The 18,322-nt window shown below is 33.4% G+C and overlaps 1 protein-coding gene across 2 annotated transcripts in view; it reads left to right on the top strand.

The window, feature by feature from the left end:
* LOC114329297 (ectopic P granules protein 5 homolog) overlaps window positions 1-18,322 on the top strand; it is a 143,165-nt gene that overhangs the window by 86,746 nt on the left and 38,097 nt on the right. For both annotated transcript variants that reach the window (XM_050642598.1, XM_028278344.2), the window contains exons 16-20: window positions 185-376; window positions 5,040-5,359; window positions 6,893-7,110; window positions 13,716-13,952; window positions 16,299-16,459. In XM_050642598.1, coding sequence (XP_050498555.1) covers window positions 185-376; window positions 5,040-5,359; window positions 6,893-7,110; window positions 13,716-13,952; window positions 16,299-16,459 — 1,128 coding nt within the window. The remainder of the gene's footprint in view (window positions 1-184; window positions 377-5,039; window positions 5,360-6,892; window positions 7,111-13,715; window positions 13,953-16,298; window positions 16,460-18,322) is intronic.

Genomic DNA, 18,322 nt, shown 5'->3' with positions numbered 1-18,322 from the left:
GCAACTGTAGACTGACGAATGACTCAATGAATCGGCGCGACATTAGGTGGGTAGCGGGGAAGCAGTGTTGCCATTCATGGTGCGTATATCTAATTGAAAACTAAACAGACTGTATATAGCTAAAGCAATTTTGATCATTTTCGTTATCGTAGATATACTTCATATACACTTATATTATTTTTAGTCACACATATGCGGAGTTGAATACGAAATGCCCAGGCTTCTTCAAAGAATTCTGCAAGACTCGAACTTGGGAGAATATCTCGCCCCCCACTTCTCTCCTTGCAACGTAGGCACTGCCAACTTACTTTTAATGTACTCGACAATATGTAAGGAAGTTGGAAAGTATGACGTAGCATTTGCGTTACTTTCTAAGGTAAGTAGAAACTATTTGAAGATTTAAAAATAAAGCAACGATGTTGAAGAAAAAGTTCTGTTTGGCATCAGTCATGATTCATGACTTACGTAAATTATTTTTTTACTTTTACTACAAAATTCACTATTGTTCTTTCAAAACGTTGTTCTGTTACTATAATAATTGTTATACGGCCCGTACACGACCATTAATGATGACATTACCAGTAATGACATTATTATTAATGAGATTCTGATAAAGTAATGTCATTATTAATGACCGTATAAGGGCTCTATTAGAATATATCTTGCCAACCTATTTATTTAGTACTTAAATATGAATCACAAATATATGCACAAGTAAGTTTAACACGTTGACTGTCCTACAACCCATGTATGGGTCGTACCTATTCTCAATTACTTATGAGTTCTGCGAATCGTACTATCTATCCTAATATTAAAAATAGGACGTGTTAATAAATTGTTGCTTCTTTGAAGAGGGCTTTAAAGGGAAAAATAGTTCTTGTTTCTCTAGTGTTCTCTGTCAGTATCGTACCTTCTACAAATTCTTGTTGAACGTACAAAACGTTTTTGGGGTTCAACTTCTGTTGCATAAGCATGTTTGTTTAACTATTAGGTGAAATATATTATTAGTTATATATCAACTAACGGTTGATCTTCAAAAATTCAGTAGAGTTGACGACCAGAAAACAGGGCTTATATTCCGACTCTACTTCGGAATTTTCTTCTCCTTCACTTTTAAGTTCCCTCTCAACTTTCATTTCGTCACTACAACTTGAATTGATAGCTTTGAATTTTTATCTTACGATCCTAATACGTAGCACGGGACGTGAGTAATGTAATAATATCCTAACGTCCTACGAACTATATGGGGAATACACAATTAAACGGGGACGTAAACGAAAAAACATAATTAGGACAGTGAACGTGTTAATTCACTGGTAGATATCGAGCAGGATTCGCATAGCGAGCATATAATTCGAGCACATGATACAATGAGAACGAAGATATGGTCAACAGCGTGCCCATATCTCGCCTGTTCTGCGCAGTGACGTCAGTGGAGAGTGGCCTTCTTAAAATACAAGGAAGGACTACTTTAATTTCGTCAGTTTAAATGTTTTTATTTTTTTTTTATGAGAAAGGTGATATTAAACGTCGGATTGAGTATTTTGGGGACGGGGACAATAGCAAGGGAGCCCATCGTTCATCCGGCATTCGTGATATTAAATAAAGGCTTTGGTATTTAAAACTAATTAATGTAAAGTCTGCTGAAATTATTTAAAAATCTTTATTTATCTAAAAGTCTTTTATTAGCGGTTATAGCATGATTTTATTTCGATTATAATACAAATAAATAAGAGCAGTTTTTTGTATCATGTACATATTTACATTTCATTGACATTTAAAATTAGAAATTAAACATCCTAATATTTTTAAATCGTACCTACATACATATTTTATTAAAATAAGTCCATACAATTCACAAACATATGAGGGGTAAAAACACAGATTATAAAGATATAATCAGCCTATGTCAAAAAAAACCTTGTCACATACGTAACAACATTTTTTTTTCTAACTCTTTGCAATAATTATATGGCCACTTGTTATAATATAAATATGTTTTCGTGCTTCAAAACAAATGAGGTGTTTGTCTCAATTTTTTGAACTTTTGTCTCAATTTTTTTAAATGCAAAATTATCAATTGGAAAAGTTGAATTTTCCAGAATATTTAAGCGAAGAAAACAAATGGGTCAAAAATCAAAACTCGCTGTTGAAAATAAACTGCTCCTGCATAAATCTATGATAAAACTAATTTGGACCTATGGTGTTCAACTCTGGGGTTGTTAAAAGCCATCAAATATCAAGATAAAACAAAGAGTTCAGTCAAAAATATTGAGAATAATACACCTTTGGTAGAGGAAGGAATTCAAAGAATCGCAAAGAACTACTTGGATGGACTGAGAAGTCATCCAAATGATGAAGCAAGACTGCTAAACGCTCCTCCCGGATTTGCAAGACGATCAATGAAACTGTGACCAACAGACCTAATCAATTAAATTTATGATATAATGTATTTGGACCCACCCATTGCAACGATGGTTCATGGAGAATTAAGATGAACTACCAGCTAGATAAACTAATGCAAAGCCCAGATATTGTAAGATTTGTAAAGTCACAAAGAGTAAACTAGCTTCGTCACTTGGAAAGAATGCTAGATAATCGAGCTGTAAAAGTAATCCAGAAATGGAAGCCAAAGGAAACAGAACAAGAGGAAGACTTTATAAAAGATGGATAGACAACATAGCGCCTTCCGGTAACGATACCGGGACAACTAAAAATTGGTCGTTTTTGAGATGTCTACACTAACATATAGAGGATTTTAAGCTCTATAATCCGCGATGACTGGGACATTTTTAAGTGCAATACTCTCCGTGTGAGGGCACAAGGTCTACTGTTACATTCAGAGTGGTAAGAGGTAAACGCGGCGCGAGTAGTGGGCTAACGCTAAAATCCGTCGTGAATCTTTTGAATTGTCTCAGTGTGCATGCCAAAATGATCACAAAAATATTCATAATTCCTCTTGTTTCAATTAATTGCTAATAATGAAATGATTCTGCCAACATTACTGGAACAATTCAAAAAATTTTCAATTAATTGCTAATTATTAACTCGAGTAGTACCAAAAGATTGCAAAAATTAACTGAAAAACAATCTTTGATATCAACTGAAACAAAGAACATAGTTTTAGTTAAAAACGAATATAACTCAAAGCATACAATAGCTGTGCAAAATGACAAAAACTTGCAACTCGATTTTCTCGAAACACGTTTTTTGAGTTGTCCCGGTATCGTTGCCAGAAGGCGATAGATTACATGAACTACCATGAACATTAGGCAGTGGCGAAGGAAAGCATCTGACAGGGCAGAATGGAAGAACATTGTTAAACAGGACAACATTCAAAGAAATGTAGCGCTAATAGAAGAAGAAGGAGACTATCTAATGTAAAAAATTAATAGGAGGATTGTCATAGGGCAGCTTCTTCCTCATGTATTTAACACGTATTTAACTATTTACTTATAGCTTCGATGAAGCAGATTATAAATTAAAATATGTACCTGATTTAAAAAAAAAATAAAACAGTCGTGTATTTATTAAAAAAAATACAATATTATTTTTGATATTTTTCTCTTTTTGCTGACTGTCTGATCTCGCAAGTTTTTATTAAGTTTTCTTAATCTAAAATACATCCTAGGCCTAAAAAATAAAGATTTTATGTTAATGCTACATTCTACATAGAGGAGAGATTCAATAATTTGGTTAAATGTCCCTTGCAAAGAGTATCTTTCGCTTACAAAAATTCAATGTTAAACCTACACTTCACTAATAAATACTAGTTCGATAATCGAAAGTTTTAAAAACACATAATTGCACTATCTAAACCTCTTAAAACACAAGAAAACATTCAAAATAAAAGCAAATGACACCTTCTTACGGCAATAAACGTGCTAAATTAAAGCGAGGTTATGTTTTCACTCTCCATGATTATGTCTTCTGTAAAAATGTATAAACATTTTCAATTTCTTTGCAACACGAAAATGCAGCAGTTGCATAATACTCTGGTCAAATCTGAGAGTGCAGGAAGAGTCTATACCGGTTTCGGGGGTTGTTCCCCCTCATCAATAGTCCCATATCCTCCTCTCTCCGATTCCTCCACGTATCACACTTTGGACCCTTCCGAATTGCAAAGAAAGAAATGTCACGGATGAACTAGGGCCATCTACCGAAAAACAAAGCAAGTTATCAATCGAAGTAGCACAGAAAACGACAATAAATATCGTCTCCATGCCACCCGATTGACAACAGGTGGAATACTTTCTTTGGTTACACCTCCTGAGATTTTCGAAATTTATAAATCATACAGGATGCCGAATTTTAAATAATTCACAACTCATCTGCTCAGCGTGGTAAAAATTATTTAAAATTCTCTCATCTTAATATCCTCGGCATCCTGTATGATTTATAAATTTTGAAAATCTCAGGAGGTGTAACCAAAGAAAGTATTGCACCTGTTGTCAATCTGGTGGTATGGAGACGATATTTATTGTCATTTTCTGTGCTACTTCGATTGATTACTTACTTTGTTTTTCGATAGATGGCCCTAGTTCATCCGTGACATTTCTTTCTTTGGAAAACATGGATAAACAAGTGATTTTCATTGATTAAGAACGTAGGCACAAAATTTCGGGACAATGCTTTTTAATGCATTCACTTTTTTTGAATCCTGAGAAATTTTGCTTCTATACGCCCTTAAACACGTTAAGCCCCGGCATGAATTTTTTTTGTGAGATCTGTGGGCCGGTAATTAATTTTAATACGGCTGTGAGAGACACGGTAAGGCCACGCAGTCAGCCAAGATTACAGCACTCTGAGACAGATGCTGTCTCACGCGGGACTTAACGTGTTAAGGGCGTAGGAGCTACAACCTTTGACAAAACACAAGAAGAATGCGGAGTGATTCACCGCAATAAGCGAATCAGAGAGCTCTAAGTAAGAGCGGCAAACATTCCATCTGGAATGAAAAGCCTTGATGATGACGATCTTATATTTTTTACTATTATGTTATTGCATATTAAATATAATGTACAAATATATCATTTTAGTTTGAAATCGAAAATTGGCTCCGGCAAAAATCGCCTAAAATCAGCCAAAGATCTCAGTTTATTCAATCGGTTATTCAAGCATTGACGACACTAGGCTTCGATCCACCGATGGCCTCGTTAACTCTTCACTGCCTTTACGAAAAGCATTTGCTGACTGTGTTCGAATTCCAATTTCCAGAACATTATGGGGAAGTTCTGGTGCTACTTCTGAAATCGAGCAGCGGAAATCCGGAAACAAACCTGGTAGCGATTTCAGTTTGGATGAGCATACTGAATTTTTTGGCGCAGCCCGTAGTATTGAATCTCAAACTTCCTTTAAGGTAAGTGTATTTTCATTACCTCAGCATTGCTGTGTAAAATACTAACTACGTACAGTTTAAGCACGTTGTAAAGTGTGTCGTGGCGATAGTCTGATATATTTAATAAAGGCCGACGCAAACGAATCAGTAGAAATGTTAAACAAACTCTTTAACAAGATATGAGCCGACGAGAAGCTACCAATCTGGCTGAACTCAGAGCGACATAATAAACTAAGAAGTGTCAAGCAGGCTTTCGCGTTAAACTCTCTCGTATCGACCACATTTGTACTTCGAGAATAATCTTAAAACAAGCTAGCGAATGGCAAAGATATATAGTGTAATGTTTATTTACTTCCAAAAGTTATTTGATAGTATAAACAGAGCAAATGTAGAAGATTCTGAAAGTCTACGGACTACCAATGAAATACATCAACCTGATCAAATTATTCTACAAGGGATACCTACAGAGTCAGACTGGAACATGCAGAAGAAATGGTAGAAGATATAGCTATACAAAGCAGAATTGAAACAAGGATGCGTACCTACTATCCGCGACACTATTCCTAATCATAACCGATTGAATCATGGAGAAAGTAAGCGATAAAAATACAGGTGTTAGGTGGAAATTGTACAACCAGTTAAAGAACTTCTCAGTTCTCAGACGACAAGCTTGCAAAATACTTAAATGTCTTCAACAAGGGGTGCCCACTGTCACTCAGAGTATTTTATTAAGAAGTTTTTATGAAACAAATTATAGGTTTGTTCCAACATACAATTTTTGTACGGTCCAGAAATCGTCACGAAACTGCTTGTACCGTTTTTATGCGCATGTTCCTTAATTGCACCGTCCGGTGACGGTAATTCGAAAACCGATCCTAGTGCGCAGGTCAGCCCAACTACTACTTGCATTTATCCCAGTACTAAAATGATCGTCACCAAACTGTCACAATTTTTGGTGGAACACTCAAAATGACGATGCGATGAACGATCATCTGTTTTTTGGAACGTATTTTGTTTACTGCGCAGGAGCGTGATCGTTACATGACGGTTTTTCGTTGTGTCGGAACCAAAGACATGTTAACGATAGACGAGGCTAGTCATATGCCACTCAATGCATCGGGGTGTAATGCCGATATCAAGGGCGCCATTGGTCAATATCCATTTTGAGTGGTCTATCCATCTTTGTCCGTCATATGAGCGGTACCGTTTAGTAAAAAGAGATAGATAGGCCACCGATCGCCTGCCGCGCGTTACGCTTTTTTGCTCAGTATGCCTTGTCTACGGTTAACATGTCTCTGGTCGGAACAAACCTTATGAATGTCAAACTTAGTTTGACACTATGTTTACACAAAATACTTTGTTATTACAGGCTTTTCCAAAATCGTTCTGGAAATTGAAACAAGGAAAGGATGAATATGACATAGATTGCAAATTGCGAAGACAATATGAAAAGTTTTTTAAAAACAGAGTCTTTTAGTTGTACTTTTATTTGGGAGCTTATGAAAAAGAAAACTAGGTACATTCTTTATTCTCATTTCCCTTATTGCTTTGTAGGGATCAGCTCAGACAATACGCACAGCACCAGCATATTCTTCAACATCAAGAACTTCTAGAAACTGCTGAGTTATTGGCTCGACATTTTACCCAAGAACGTCTTCAGTATGGAATTTACGGTCTATACCCAAAGTGTCGGAGTTACATGGATGTCTATATGTTACTGCTCGGTACAATTGGACATGGGATTATTGTTAGCATGCTGAATACACATCAAGGTAAGTAACAGTTCTGATTTAATTACTTTTTATATCGCTGTAAGTCTGAGTTTTATTAATTTGTCAGTGTCAACAACCGAAGGTAGAGAGAGAGAGATGGAGAGAGAAAAGAGAGCTTTGCAGTTACGGTGTCTCTTTCTCTTTGCCGTATTCATCGTTTTATACAAAATTGAATTGTTTTCGTTTTGTGTTCAGTTTCGTGATATATTGGATTATGTTAGTATAGTCGGTTCGCTAAACTCAGACACAACTGGCTAGTGATTTTAGTAAGTCATTTTGCCAATTTTGGTAAAATTGGCAAAAAATGATTACTAAATAGTTAATAATTACTAAATAGTTAGTAATTTTGCCAATTTTGTCAAAAACAAAAAAATTACCGACTAAAATCTCTAGCCAGTTGTGTCTGAGTTTAGCGAACCGACTATATAGCCATTGTACATATATTCGGAATTCTGTCAATTCTTTTAACATTTTCTGCTGATTTATAGTATTGAATGCTTTCTCGAATGATCTATTGTATTCTGCAAACTTCTCCATGAGCTGTGGGAGCACGCCAAATAGAATTCTATTTTAGTGACGTCACGTTGCCTAGCAACCGTCGATTCTCCCATTATGAAATTCTATTTTGTGACGTCAGCAAAATAGAATTCTATTTGGCGTGCTCTGGGCCCAGGTTCTTTATCGCTATAATAGTATTTGGTCGTTAGTGCTGTATCTCGATCTAAATCCAGCTTGTTCTCTGGACTGATAGAAGTTTTACTTAACCTCTAGTCTTTTTGTGGTAATTTTTGTGAAAAGTTTATATAGTACTTCCACTCTAACTTTTCCCATGCACAAAATTATTCACGAACTTTTTAGCTCACAGAAACTATTATCGCAAAATTAAGCCGCTTTTCTATAAAAATCACAATAAGTTAAACAAAGATAAACAATATCGAATGTCTTTGATAGCTCATAAATTTTGACGTTTATAATAATTTTCAGTGACAATGACAGATTTTTGATTTATTTGCTTTTATTGTTTATTTGGTTTTATAAATCAATAAAGTTTTATTTATTTATCAATAAAGTTTATTTGGTTTTATATTTATAAAAAAAATAAATATAATATTTCAGTTAAATCGTTGGTTGAAATATTAATACGGATTAAATAAAGGAAGAGTTGCAATACTGACTTTGGTCTGGGTCCCCAGACAAAGACGAGTATTAGTAATATCGTAGTGTTGATAACTCAATTTGTGAAAAATTTGCATTTGTATCACTGTTTCCCCAAATGTTTGATATTAAAAATATTAATTGTTTTTTTATGTAATTCGCTCGTAAGTTTTTAGGTAATATTAAATCTTCTTAACAATAGTAACTTTGTTGTTGTGACTTTTTTTTAATTTATTTATTACCGTTATACAGTGAGCACGTAAAGGTTGGAATAAATTCATTTTCTCGAGAATGGACGATTTTGGAAAAAAATTCCAAAACAGGTCAATTTTTATTTTTAAATTACGACTTATTGGCATATATATCATACTAGTGAGGCGTGATGACGTCATCGATGATTTTTAAATTAAAATAGGGGTCGTGTGATAGCTCATCTGAAAGGTAATTCAATTCTCTATCCAGTAATATAAACATTAACATAATTATTTATACAGGGTGTCCAAAAATTTTTTTTTAATTAAATTTATTGACATAACAAGAAGAATGTGTGTAATTTATTTAATTAAAAATACATTTTACTGCTAACAGAAAACAAAAAAAAAATGTTTATTTGGCAAATAAATATTGTTTTTTGCTTAAATTCAATATTAAAGCCGCCACCCACCAGCCTCGTGACAGTTTGAACATTTAATTTAAGCGAAAAGCAATGATTATTTTTTAAATAAATATTTTTTTCAGTTTTATGAGAGCAGTAAAATGTATTTTGAATTAAATTAATTACATACATTCTTCTTTTTATGTCAATTAATTTAATCCAAAAAGTTTTTTCTTGGATACCCTGTATAAATAATTATGTTAATGTTTATATTACTGAATAGAGAATTGAATTACCTTTCAAGTGAGCTGTCACACTACCCCTATTCTCATTTAAAAAATCATCGATGACGTCATCACCCCCAGATGGGTGACGATACTAGTATGATATATATGCCAAAAAGTCATAATTTAAAAATAAAAATTGACCTGTTTCGGGATTTTTTTCTAAAATCATCCATTCTCGAGAAAATGAATTTATTCCAACCTTTACGTGCTCACTGTATATTTATCTTTATATTCGTAATAGTCTGTATGGTGTTCAAGCTGTTTAATGTTGAGTCCATCAATCTTCTCAATATGTGAAAAAAGATTAAACTCTTCAATAAATTAACTTTATAAAATACGTTCACGGGATAATAGCCATTTTCTAATTATTACCACCGACAGTACACTCTAACAGTACGTATCAATGATCTACACATCGACGTTCGTTTCACTTTATGTTTTGACTTAATTTGTTTGAAAATGAATCGTGACGCATGAGAAAAGTTAGAGTGGAAGTACAATATATGTGTGAGAGCAAACTGATAAAACACTTGTTTTTTTCGGTGTGTTGTCTCCTTTTTGTGTAATAAGACAGTAACTGCTTTGTTACATTGAGAAGGGGTTTTTCATTTGAAGATGCTTTTCTGTAAAAAGTTTGGTCAAAGCCTGGATACTGTTATTTTCACCTAGTTTAATTATCTCGATCACTACTCGTGATTCACTCAGTTTTCTACTTCGAATGGTTGTTCATACTTTAAGTCCACATCCAAATATAAAAGTTAGAAATACACTAGAGTTTTCTTAGGTGCTTAACAGAAGAGATTTTTAGCCAGGTGAACATGAGAATATTAGATAGATAGATAGATAGATTAAAAGAGGTGACCTTTTGGCCTATTCCACTGCGACCTTTTCAGATTTTTTATGGTCATCTAGTCCTACATTCTCTATCCTGAACCTTTTTAAAAGGCCTAATTGCTTCAAGACTGAACTCTCCATGTAGGTCTTGCCGGTGGATTTTCTTCTCCTAATGCGAAGAACTGCACATTAGCCAGACTGTCATATTGACATAGAATGTGCTCTGCTGTTTATTCTTCGAGATGACAGAATCTGCACATCTGACATCCCCTCAGCTTCAAGTGCGTATTCAGCTTACAGTGGCCTTGTTAACAGACCTACTATGGCTTTGACTGTTTTCCTGTCTTTGCTTATTTGGTGTGCCGTAAATTTTGGCGAAACATATGTAATGAACTGTTTCGCCTGTCTTTGTCCTAGTGAATTCCTCCACCATTCCAAAGATTTGTGAGTTACCCACTTTCTTGTAGCCGTTCGTGTTACTGCCTTTGCGGCGCCGCAGAATCCCCTACTAGCTTTTACCTCTACATTTTACCTCTACAGAATTGAGTGGTTAAGCGCTGCCTAGCTTAGCGCTTAATTAAACGGAACGGTATTTCCTGCCTTTTTATTTCTTCCACGCAGTGATGGATTGCCGTTATTTTCGCCTGGAAAACTATGACATCCTTAGATAGACTTACCTGGGTTTTTAAGGTCGCTGGATACGATAAATTTCATCTAATTTCGTAACGAATTTTCAAAAAACTCCAACAGATGACGTAGATAGCGGTCACCAGATACCTCGTACAGCCGGAATGGGACGTTTCATCGCCGCCGGTTCATCGCCGCCGGTTCATCGCCGTCGATTCATCGCCAGTCCATTTCATCGCCGTCCGTTTCATCGCCGCCCGTTTCATCGCCAGTTAGTCAGTTTTTTTTTTTGTATTATGGGAGATGACACGACACAACGTTAAATTTAGTTCAAAACTTGTGGACAATTAAAAAGATAAAATATATTATTATATTTACTGTTCTACTTCCCCTAAATTTTTGTACAGAAATTTTGGGTTCTTTTCGAATTTAAGAAACAGTTTCTCTTGGTTGGAAATGTTGACCGTGAAATTTAAAAGATTATCATTATAATATATTTCATATTAGAAAAGTTTAAAAGTCTATTAAAAGATTAAGTATGACAACGGGAATGGTCATATCTCGCATTTCCTAGAATTCCTAAGTAATACTAAAAATAAATAATAAATGTAACTGTCGAAAATTCGGAAATATATCAGATAGCGATTAACTGACTGGCGATGAATCGGTCGGTGATGAATCGGTCGGCGATGAATCGGCCGGCGATGAACTGGCGGCATCGAAACGGCGGCGATGAAATGTCCTAGACCCCGTACAGCATCTTCGATGCAATTCGTGTCCAGCGGCCTCAAAAACCCCGTGATAATAAATTTCAGCTATTTTCATAACGAATCTTCATAAATCTCCAAGGAGATGACGCTGATACCGGGCACTAGCTTTGCCGACATGATATTCCTATTCAGCGACCTCAAAAACCCCCCGAGTAAGAAAATTGAACTTATTTCCATGATTATTTTCCGAGTTGTGAATTTTTATTTTTTAAACACTTTGAGATGCACTTTGGAAAATGCATTTTCCGCCTACAACAATGCAATTTTCATTTGTCCCTCATGCCAAAAGGTCAACTTTTTTCCTGAAGGTCTCCCGAATTGAATGTAAAATGTTTCATAACGATCAGTCTTACTTTAAACAAGTTAGAGGTGTAGTGCTTTATTTCCTTGTGTATAACCATAGACTCATTTTATGAGAATATTTGTGTACCCCTTCTAAATTAATTTTATCTTCTACTTTATTTTTATAGACGTTACAATATGAACATGACGTCTGACTTAGTGTTCGTATTGTAAAAACATATAGTGACTTTTTAGTGAAATATATCTTGACATCCCACAATAGGGAACTTGCATATATTTTTAAATATTAAAATAATATTAAAAAATATAAGGTAACATGATCATAAAACGCATGCATGCAAAAAAAACAAATATTGTTAACCCATAGGCTTATTACGAGACATTGAAAATGCTATAAAATTCAAATTTCTTCAGAGGCGCGTAAACGGGTCTGACGTCACGACCCACGTCTACCTGCTAGATTTCTATGAGTCGACAACAAAGCCGCTAGGATATTTCAAAATTATTTACAAATTCATTCACATTTACTTAAAACTCTCATGTAGAAGTTGATTGTAAATAAAAGTTCAAAAAAAGATTGTTTTGGGGATTGTATTAATTCCATTTTAATCATATTATTTAATTGGAAATTCCAAGGTATTTGTGTTCTTGTATAGTTCCATAATGAGTATATTTAGTTTCAAACTGAAATTGATCATTTTTAGTGCTACTTTATAAAGTAGTGTTTCTAAATGTATAATATGACTGACTAGGGTTTTTCAAAAAGTTAATCTGACAATCTACAGTAGTTGATGTCTTCATGGTGGCAAATTTTATGAAAAGCAGTGAAAGTTATTCTGTTGGAGAAATGCGAGGAGGCAAATAAGTAGGCACCTATTATAAGTATTATTAATAAACACGTTTTAAATTGTTTATAACAATAGTTTTTAGTTACTCTGACTTTTATTACTAAAAGTTTTGTTTATTTTTAAGTTATTTTTATTTTCTTTCTTCTTTGTTATGAATTTAAAATATTTATAAATTATAGGTTTTAGTTTTGTTTACTACAAAATATTACGACCAGAAGTACATATATTTGGAACATTTAATAACCAATAGACAACCAAATAACCAATGTTACAATGTACAATGCAAAAGTACAGTTGCAAATAATGTTTCTATTTGAAAAAAAAAAGTGTTGATTTTGCGTACCAGATACACACTTTAAAAATAATTAAAAATTTACTTATATTTGGATAGAATAGGACGCAGATCTTATCGACAGTTAAATTAGTATAGCACAAGACTTTTGGAGTGTAAATATTTTCCCGCATCTATTTGGATCTGATAATTATTAAAAATAAATGGAATAAAAATTTGAAAAAATAAAGTTTCATCCATAAAATATTTTTTATTTCTTTATGTGAGAATGAAATTCATATTTTAAACTAAATATATATTTATATATTATAATAAAACATTCTTTCTTTTTCTTTTTATAAGTAATTTTTTAGTAGTATCTATGTACTTACATTTTTTAAGAAATATGATATTAATGTAGGTATTTAATTTTGTTCAAACTTTATAATATAATTTGGCATTTGAGATACCTATGTTGTAAAATTAAAATGTATTTCCCTAAACTAAAAATAATATTATGAATGCATGAAAATCTTTACAAGATATTATCTGCAGAGTGCACGTCTGGCACTAGGCAGTAGCCAAACGAGAAGAGTGGTAAATATCATGGTTGGTGACGTCAGACCCAAGCGCGCGCTTTTAAAGTTGTTTGAAACGGTAATTTAAGGCGCGGAATTATAATCAGTTGTTGTACGTACACTATTAATTGTTAAGACGTAATATTTTAAATTTATCATTTTTAAACATAAATTAACAATTTTATGCAAAAATATTTTTATGTGCAAGCTCCCTGTTATGCTGTCAAACAAACGTTATAAATATAGCATTATTTACTTCTTATTCTAGTAATGGATTCGACTATTTCGGAAGCTTAAAATGTTTTCTTTATAATAATTACTAACATTTATCTTTTAGGCCTTTTGGGTGACAAATTATGCGAAAAAATTTGGCCATATATACGCGATATGTTTGCACCCTGGCTGGTGCCCTATTCCATGCAAAACCTCAAAGATAATATGGCATCTTGGATCCAGCAGCTGGCAGACGACAGATCAGTATTATTACCTTGGATACCAGCGGATACTCAATTTGCTCAGAAAATATTGTGTTCGTTCAAGGAGTGTATCTCGTTTGTGATACACACATTACCAGGTATATTTTAAAAGCAATTTATCTATTTTATCTTTTTCATATTTAGACGTTTTGCTGTGTAAAACTATAGGGCTGTTAAGTTATTTGATTGGTTCTAATAGACGAATGAGTAGGAGTAAATGAACACTACCAACAACCACCTATTTAAATTAGAATTGTCAAAAGTAATACATAATCAATAATTATTCAGCATTATAAGATTGGCAAACACTATGGGCCGGTTGTTCGAACGCTAATCAAAAATGATCATTATCAAATATTGAATTACTGTCACAACTGTCAATGTCAACTTCCATTGGGTTGCTAAAAACATAATTATTGCTTACAATTATGAAATTAATTAATCAATTATGTTAATAATTGTTATGTTAATTGATTAACTAATCTCATATTTATAATCAATTATGTTTTCAGCAACCCAACCAAAGTTGACATTGACAGTTGTGACAGTAATTAAATATTTGATAGTGATCATTGTTGATTAGCGTTCGAACAACCGGCCCTAAACCTGTTTCTTGATTATTGCTATGGTCTGTAATTAGCACTCACATTGTTTTCTTACAAAGAACATAACAAACAATACGATGAACCTGCATATTTATGTTTCGTCGACCTTAAGAAAGCACTTGACAAGGTCAAATTAACCCAAAATTTAATATGTTAATTTCCTCAAAAAAGACAAAATGCGTGGTTGGTTATAACACAAATCCACTAAGATGTAAATTGGAGCTTGGGGGGTCAGGTAATAGAACAATTGATGGTGTTGAAATATCTAGGTATCATAATTTCTAATCACGGAAAGCTCGAAACAGAAGTGGAAGATAAGTGAATAGAGCAAACAGCCGCGGTTGCATGAATGAAACAATATGGAGAAATACAAATATTGGGAAAGAAATGAACGTCAGAATTTACAAAACAGACATCAGACCAATAACATAGGCGCCAGAAAATGACCTGACGCAAGAGGGCAACAAGAATGCTAGAAAAAACAGAGATGAAAACCCTTAGAAAAATCGATGTTAAGACACTACAGAACAGAGCTAGAGTACAGATATACAACATAGATGCCAAGTGGAGAACATAACAGAAGAAACAGAAGAGGAATAGAATTACAATGAATATGAATATATTATATGAGCCGAATGGTAACCAATAGAATAATAAAGACGGCGGGAGACGGTTCCGTAATAGGAATAGACGATCAGTTTGAAGGTCACGAAAACGATAGAAGACAACTTACTGGATGCAGAATTAAAAACAGGTAATAATGTCTACACAAAAAGAAGAAGATTGTTTTCTTTATTGTGTAAATAATCTAGATAGTGTTCCGCTTCGTGGTTGTGATAAATAAAGGCAGAAGGTTGGTATTAAAATTGCCTTTTGGTACTTAGTTCAATAAATTCATAGTCAGCGGCTTCGGTTTAACAACATTTAATATAATATTGTGGCGAGCCACAACTATTGGGACCGTGCAAGTTCGGCAAAGCGACCCCTATTTCTACGCTCTGTACTATTATTCGCACTTTTAATTATATTGGCCAATTATATTAGTCCTGGTTACTGGATAATTGTCAAGGCCATAGTCCAAAAAAAAATAATAAGAAGAAAAAATAAGATTCAGGTTATGTTATGAAAACATCAACAATTGTATGTAGTAAATAAAATTAGTTATTAAAATGCAGTACTGCAAGCAAAATACAATTAATTAAATTTACCTTTATATAATAATTGCATATCATATCAATATTGTGGAGCAATATATAATTTTTCTGCTTCATTGACAGAAGGTATGAAATATACGTCAAATTGACAATTTCAATTGACAATATGAATTATTTAAGATAGTTGCAATATTTCTCCGCGACTCGCGCAGGGTCGTTTCTCGTTTCCCTTTCCAAGTACTTGCACACCGCGAATAAACAATAACAGCACTGATCTATCTAACAATATTTCGACATCCTCATGTCTACTAACAAATACAAATGTGTAACACCTGATTCTGGTCAATGTTTTATACACATGAAAACATTGCAATAGCACGAATATTTCACGGCCAAGTAATGTTTGATGTTTACTTATGGTCAGTGGCTTTGAATGAGTTTAATAACATTTTTATTCAGTATTACCCGTAAAACATATTTTATATTAAGGGTGATTAATAGTATACCACATGGTGGACAGAAGTCATGGAGTAGAGTTACCACTGGTTTACGCAATTTACAGTTTGGAAAGCTATAAATAAAGAACCTACGAAAACGTTTTTTGTTACAAACGTTTTCAAGATATCTTTTTTAGCAGGTTTTCCTACAAGCAAATCCTTTACATAATAAATATATTGTTTTTTAGCGTCTAGCAGTATACTAAGTTACATTTGGCAATGGTACGTTACATGTTACGCTCACAAATCAGTTAAGGAACATATCCTAATGGCAGTTCATCAGACATTCTTGACTTTCCCGTGGCACAATTTTTGGCCTTCCATTATCGACGTTGAGTGCATGTTAAAGGTAAGCTGTAATTGTTTAAATCTCATCGTTTGAGTCGTACATGCATCTTAATCATAAGTGCACATGTGCACGTGCACTCCCACAATTATTTTCATACCAACATTTATATCTAAAATTTGTCATTCTATGAATTATATTTTTATCTAACTATACAGTAATTGAAATCAGCAATCACAGATCCGAGCTGTTTATAAGTAATAGGTAATATTTAATTATTTTTATTCTATTTGGACATGTGGAAACTTCACGGGTTCGAGACATGAGACACAATCTCCGTGCACTGCTCTTGGCAATGAATTCTGCAGAGCAATGAATTCTGATTGGCCCAAATACCACTCACAGCACGTCCCACTTCACGACAGAGTTCAAAACAATATTAAGAATGGAGGGGTTTGTGAATATTAGCTTGGAATTTTTTAAAATCAGATAAATTTTCTTCACTATCTTTAGAAGCAAAAATTAAAAGTGTCTGTCGTCCTAAACGAAATTTGTTAATTTCAAATGTAACAGAATTATACTCTACCTAGTCCCTACCTATTTGGAGATGAGGAATCAGAATGGCTAAATACGGCGTTAAAGACTGAATTGGAAATTATTTATAGAAGATCCGATTTCCGGGGCAGTCCACTTACGTAAATTTTTGACTGAAAATACTTTGCAAGATTTTTCTGAAATAGTAATTTGAATTCTTCAAGTACTTTGACAACCATGACAACCGCAGAAGCAGAACGATGTTTCTATACATTGAAACGTATCATAAGTTTCCTTAGAAGTAATATGGGCCAGGATCGACTATATTCACTCGCAATGTTAATTGAAAAAAAAATTTCAAATTTTAATGAATTGGTTATTGAAGAATTTATCTCAAAAACAGGCTAGTGCAGTCACTGAAGGTTTTCACCTCCGATTTCGTTGAACCTTTATCGATTTTCATGAAAATTGGTGATCAGTTAGAGGATACCTCAAGGAACAAAGGTCACATGATGCCAACTCGCGCTTTTACCCTGGGGGCGGATGCCACCCCTTTCCTGGGGTTAAAATTATTTTATTAAAAATAATACCACAAATCAATAGAGGGACAAATTCTAAGCAAAATTTGTTATATTAAGTTATTAACATAAATCAATATTTTTTGAGTTATTAAAGATCAAAGATTTTATTTTTTCGTAAAAAAATGCATGTTTTAAAGCGGTTTTTCACGTATAACTCAAAAACTACTAGCTTTTACAAAAAAGGTATTCTTATCAAAATTGAACACAATAAAAAATGGAATACACCGTTCACTCAAAGTACTAAACTAATGTTAATTCAAAGTGAGTTGTGGGTAATTGAATATATTTTTTTTTCGATGAGTACTCAAATCTAAGTATTCAAGCTTAAATAACGGGAAAAGGATGCATTTTATAAAATATACCTGCTAAACACTTATCAAAGTACTTCAGAATACCTTACAAATGAGCTCCAGAATAAGTTAATAGCATCAAAATTAAGCAAGTTATGATGAAACTAAGAGAACCCTTTCGATTTTTTTAGGAAAAAGTGTAAAATAAAACTACGTCATTTCCACAAAAATTAAAATTTATACTAATCCTTACAAAAATTTCTTTGTATTAGCATAATTTTCACTGGTTTAGAATGTATATTTTTAAAGAAAAGATGTAATTTAAAAAAATCTGAATTTTTAAGATTATCGTCATTTTCATTTTCTTTTGATAATAACTATAAAAATACTTAATATACGTAAAAAATGATAAATAACTAAATTTTAGTTTTTTCTATATCAAATATTATACCTTCTTTACCATTTCTGTAGGGTGAAAAATAACCGAGATAGAAACGTTTAAAGCTTAAATTTTGCTGCGA

The sequence above is a fragment of the Diabrotica virgifera genome, chromosome 2 (assembly GCF_917563875.1).
Source record: "Diabrotica virgifera virgifera chromosome 2, PGI_DIABVI_V3a".
Classification (NCBI taxonomy): Eukaryota; Metazoa; Arthropoda; class Insecta; order Coleoptera; family Chrysomelidae; genus Diabrotica; species Diabrotica virgifera.
This window is presented reverse-complemented; position numbering and strand designations above follow the sequence as displayed.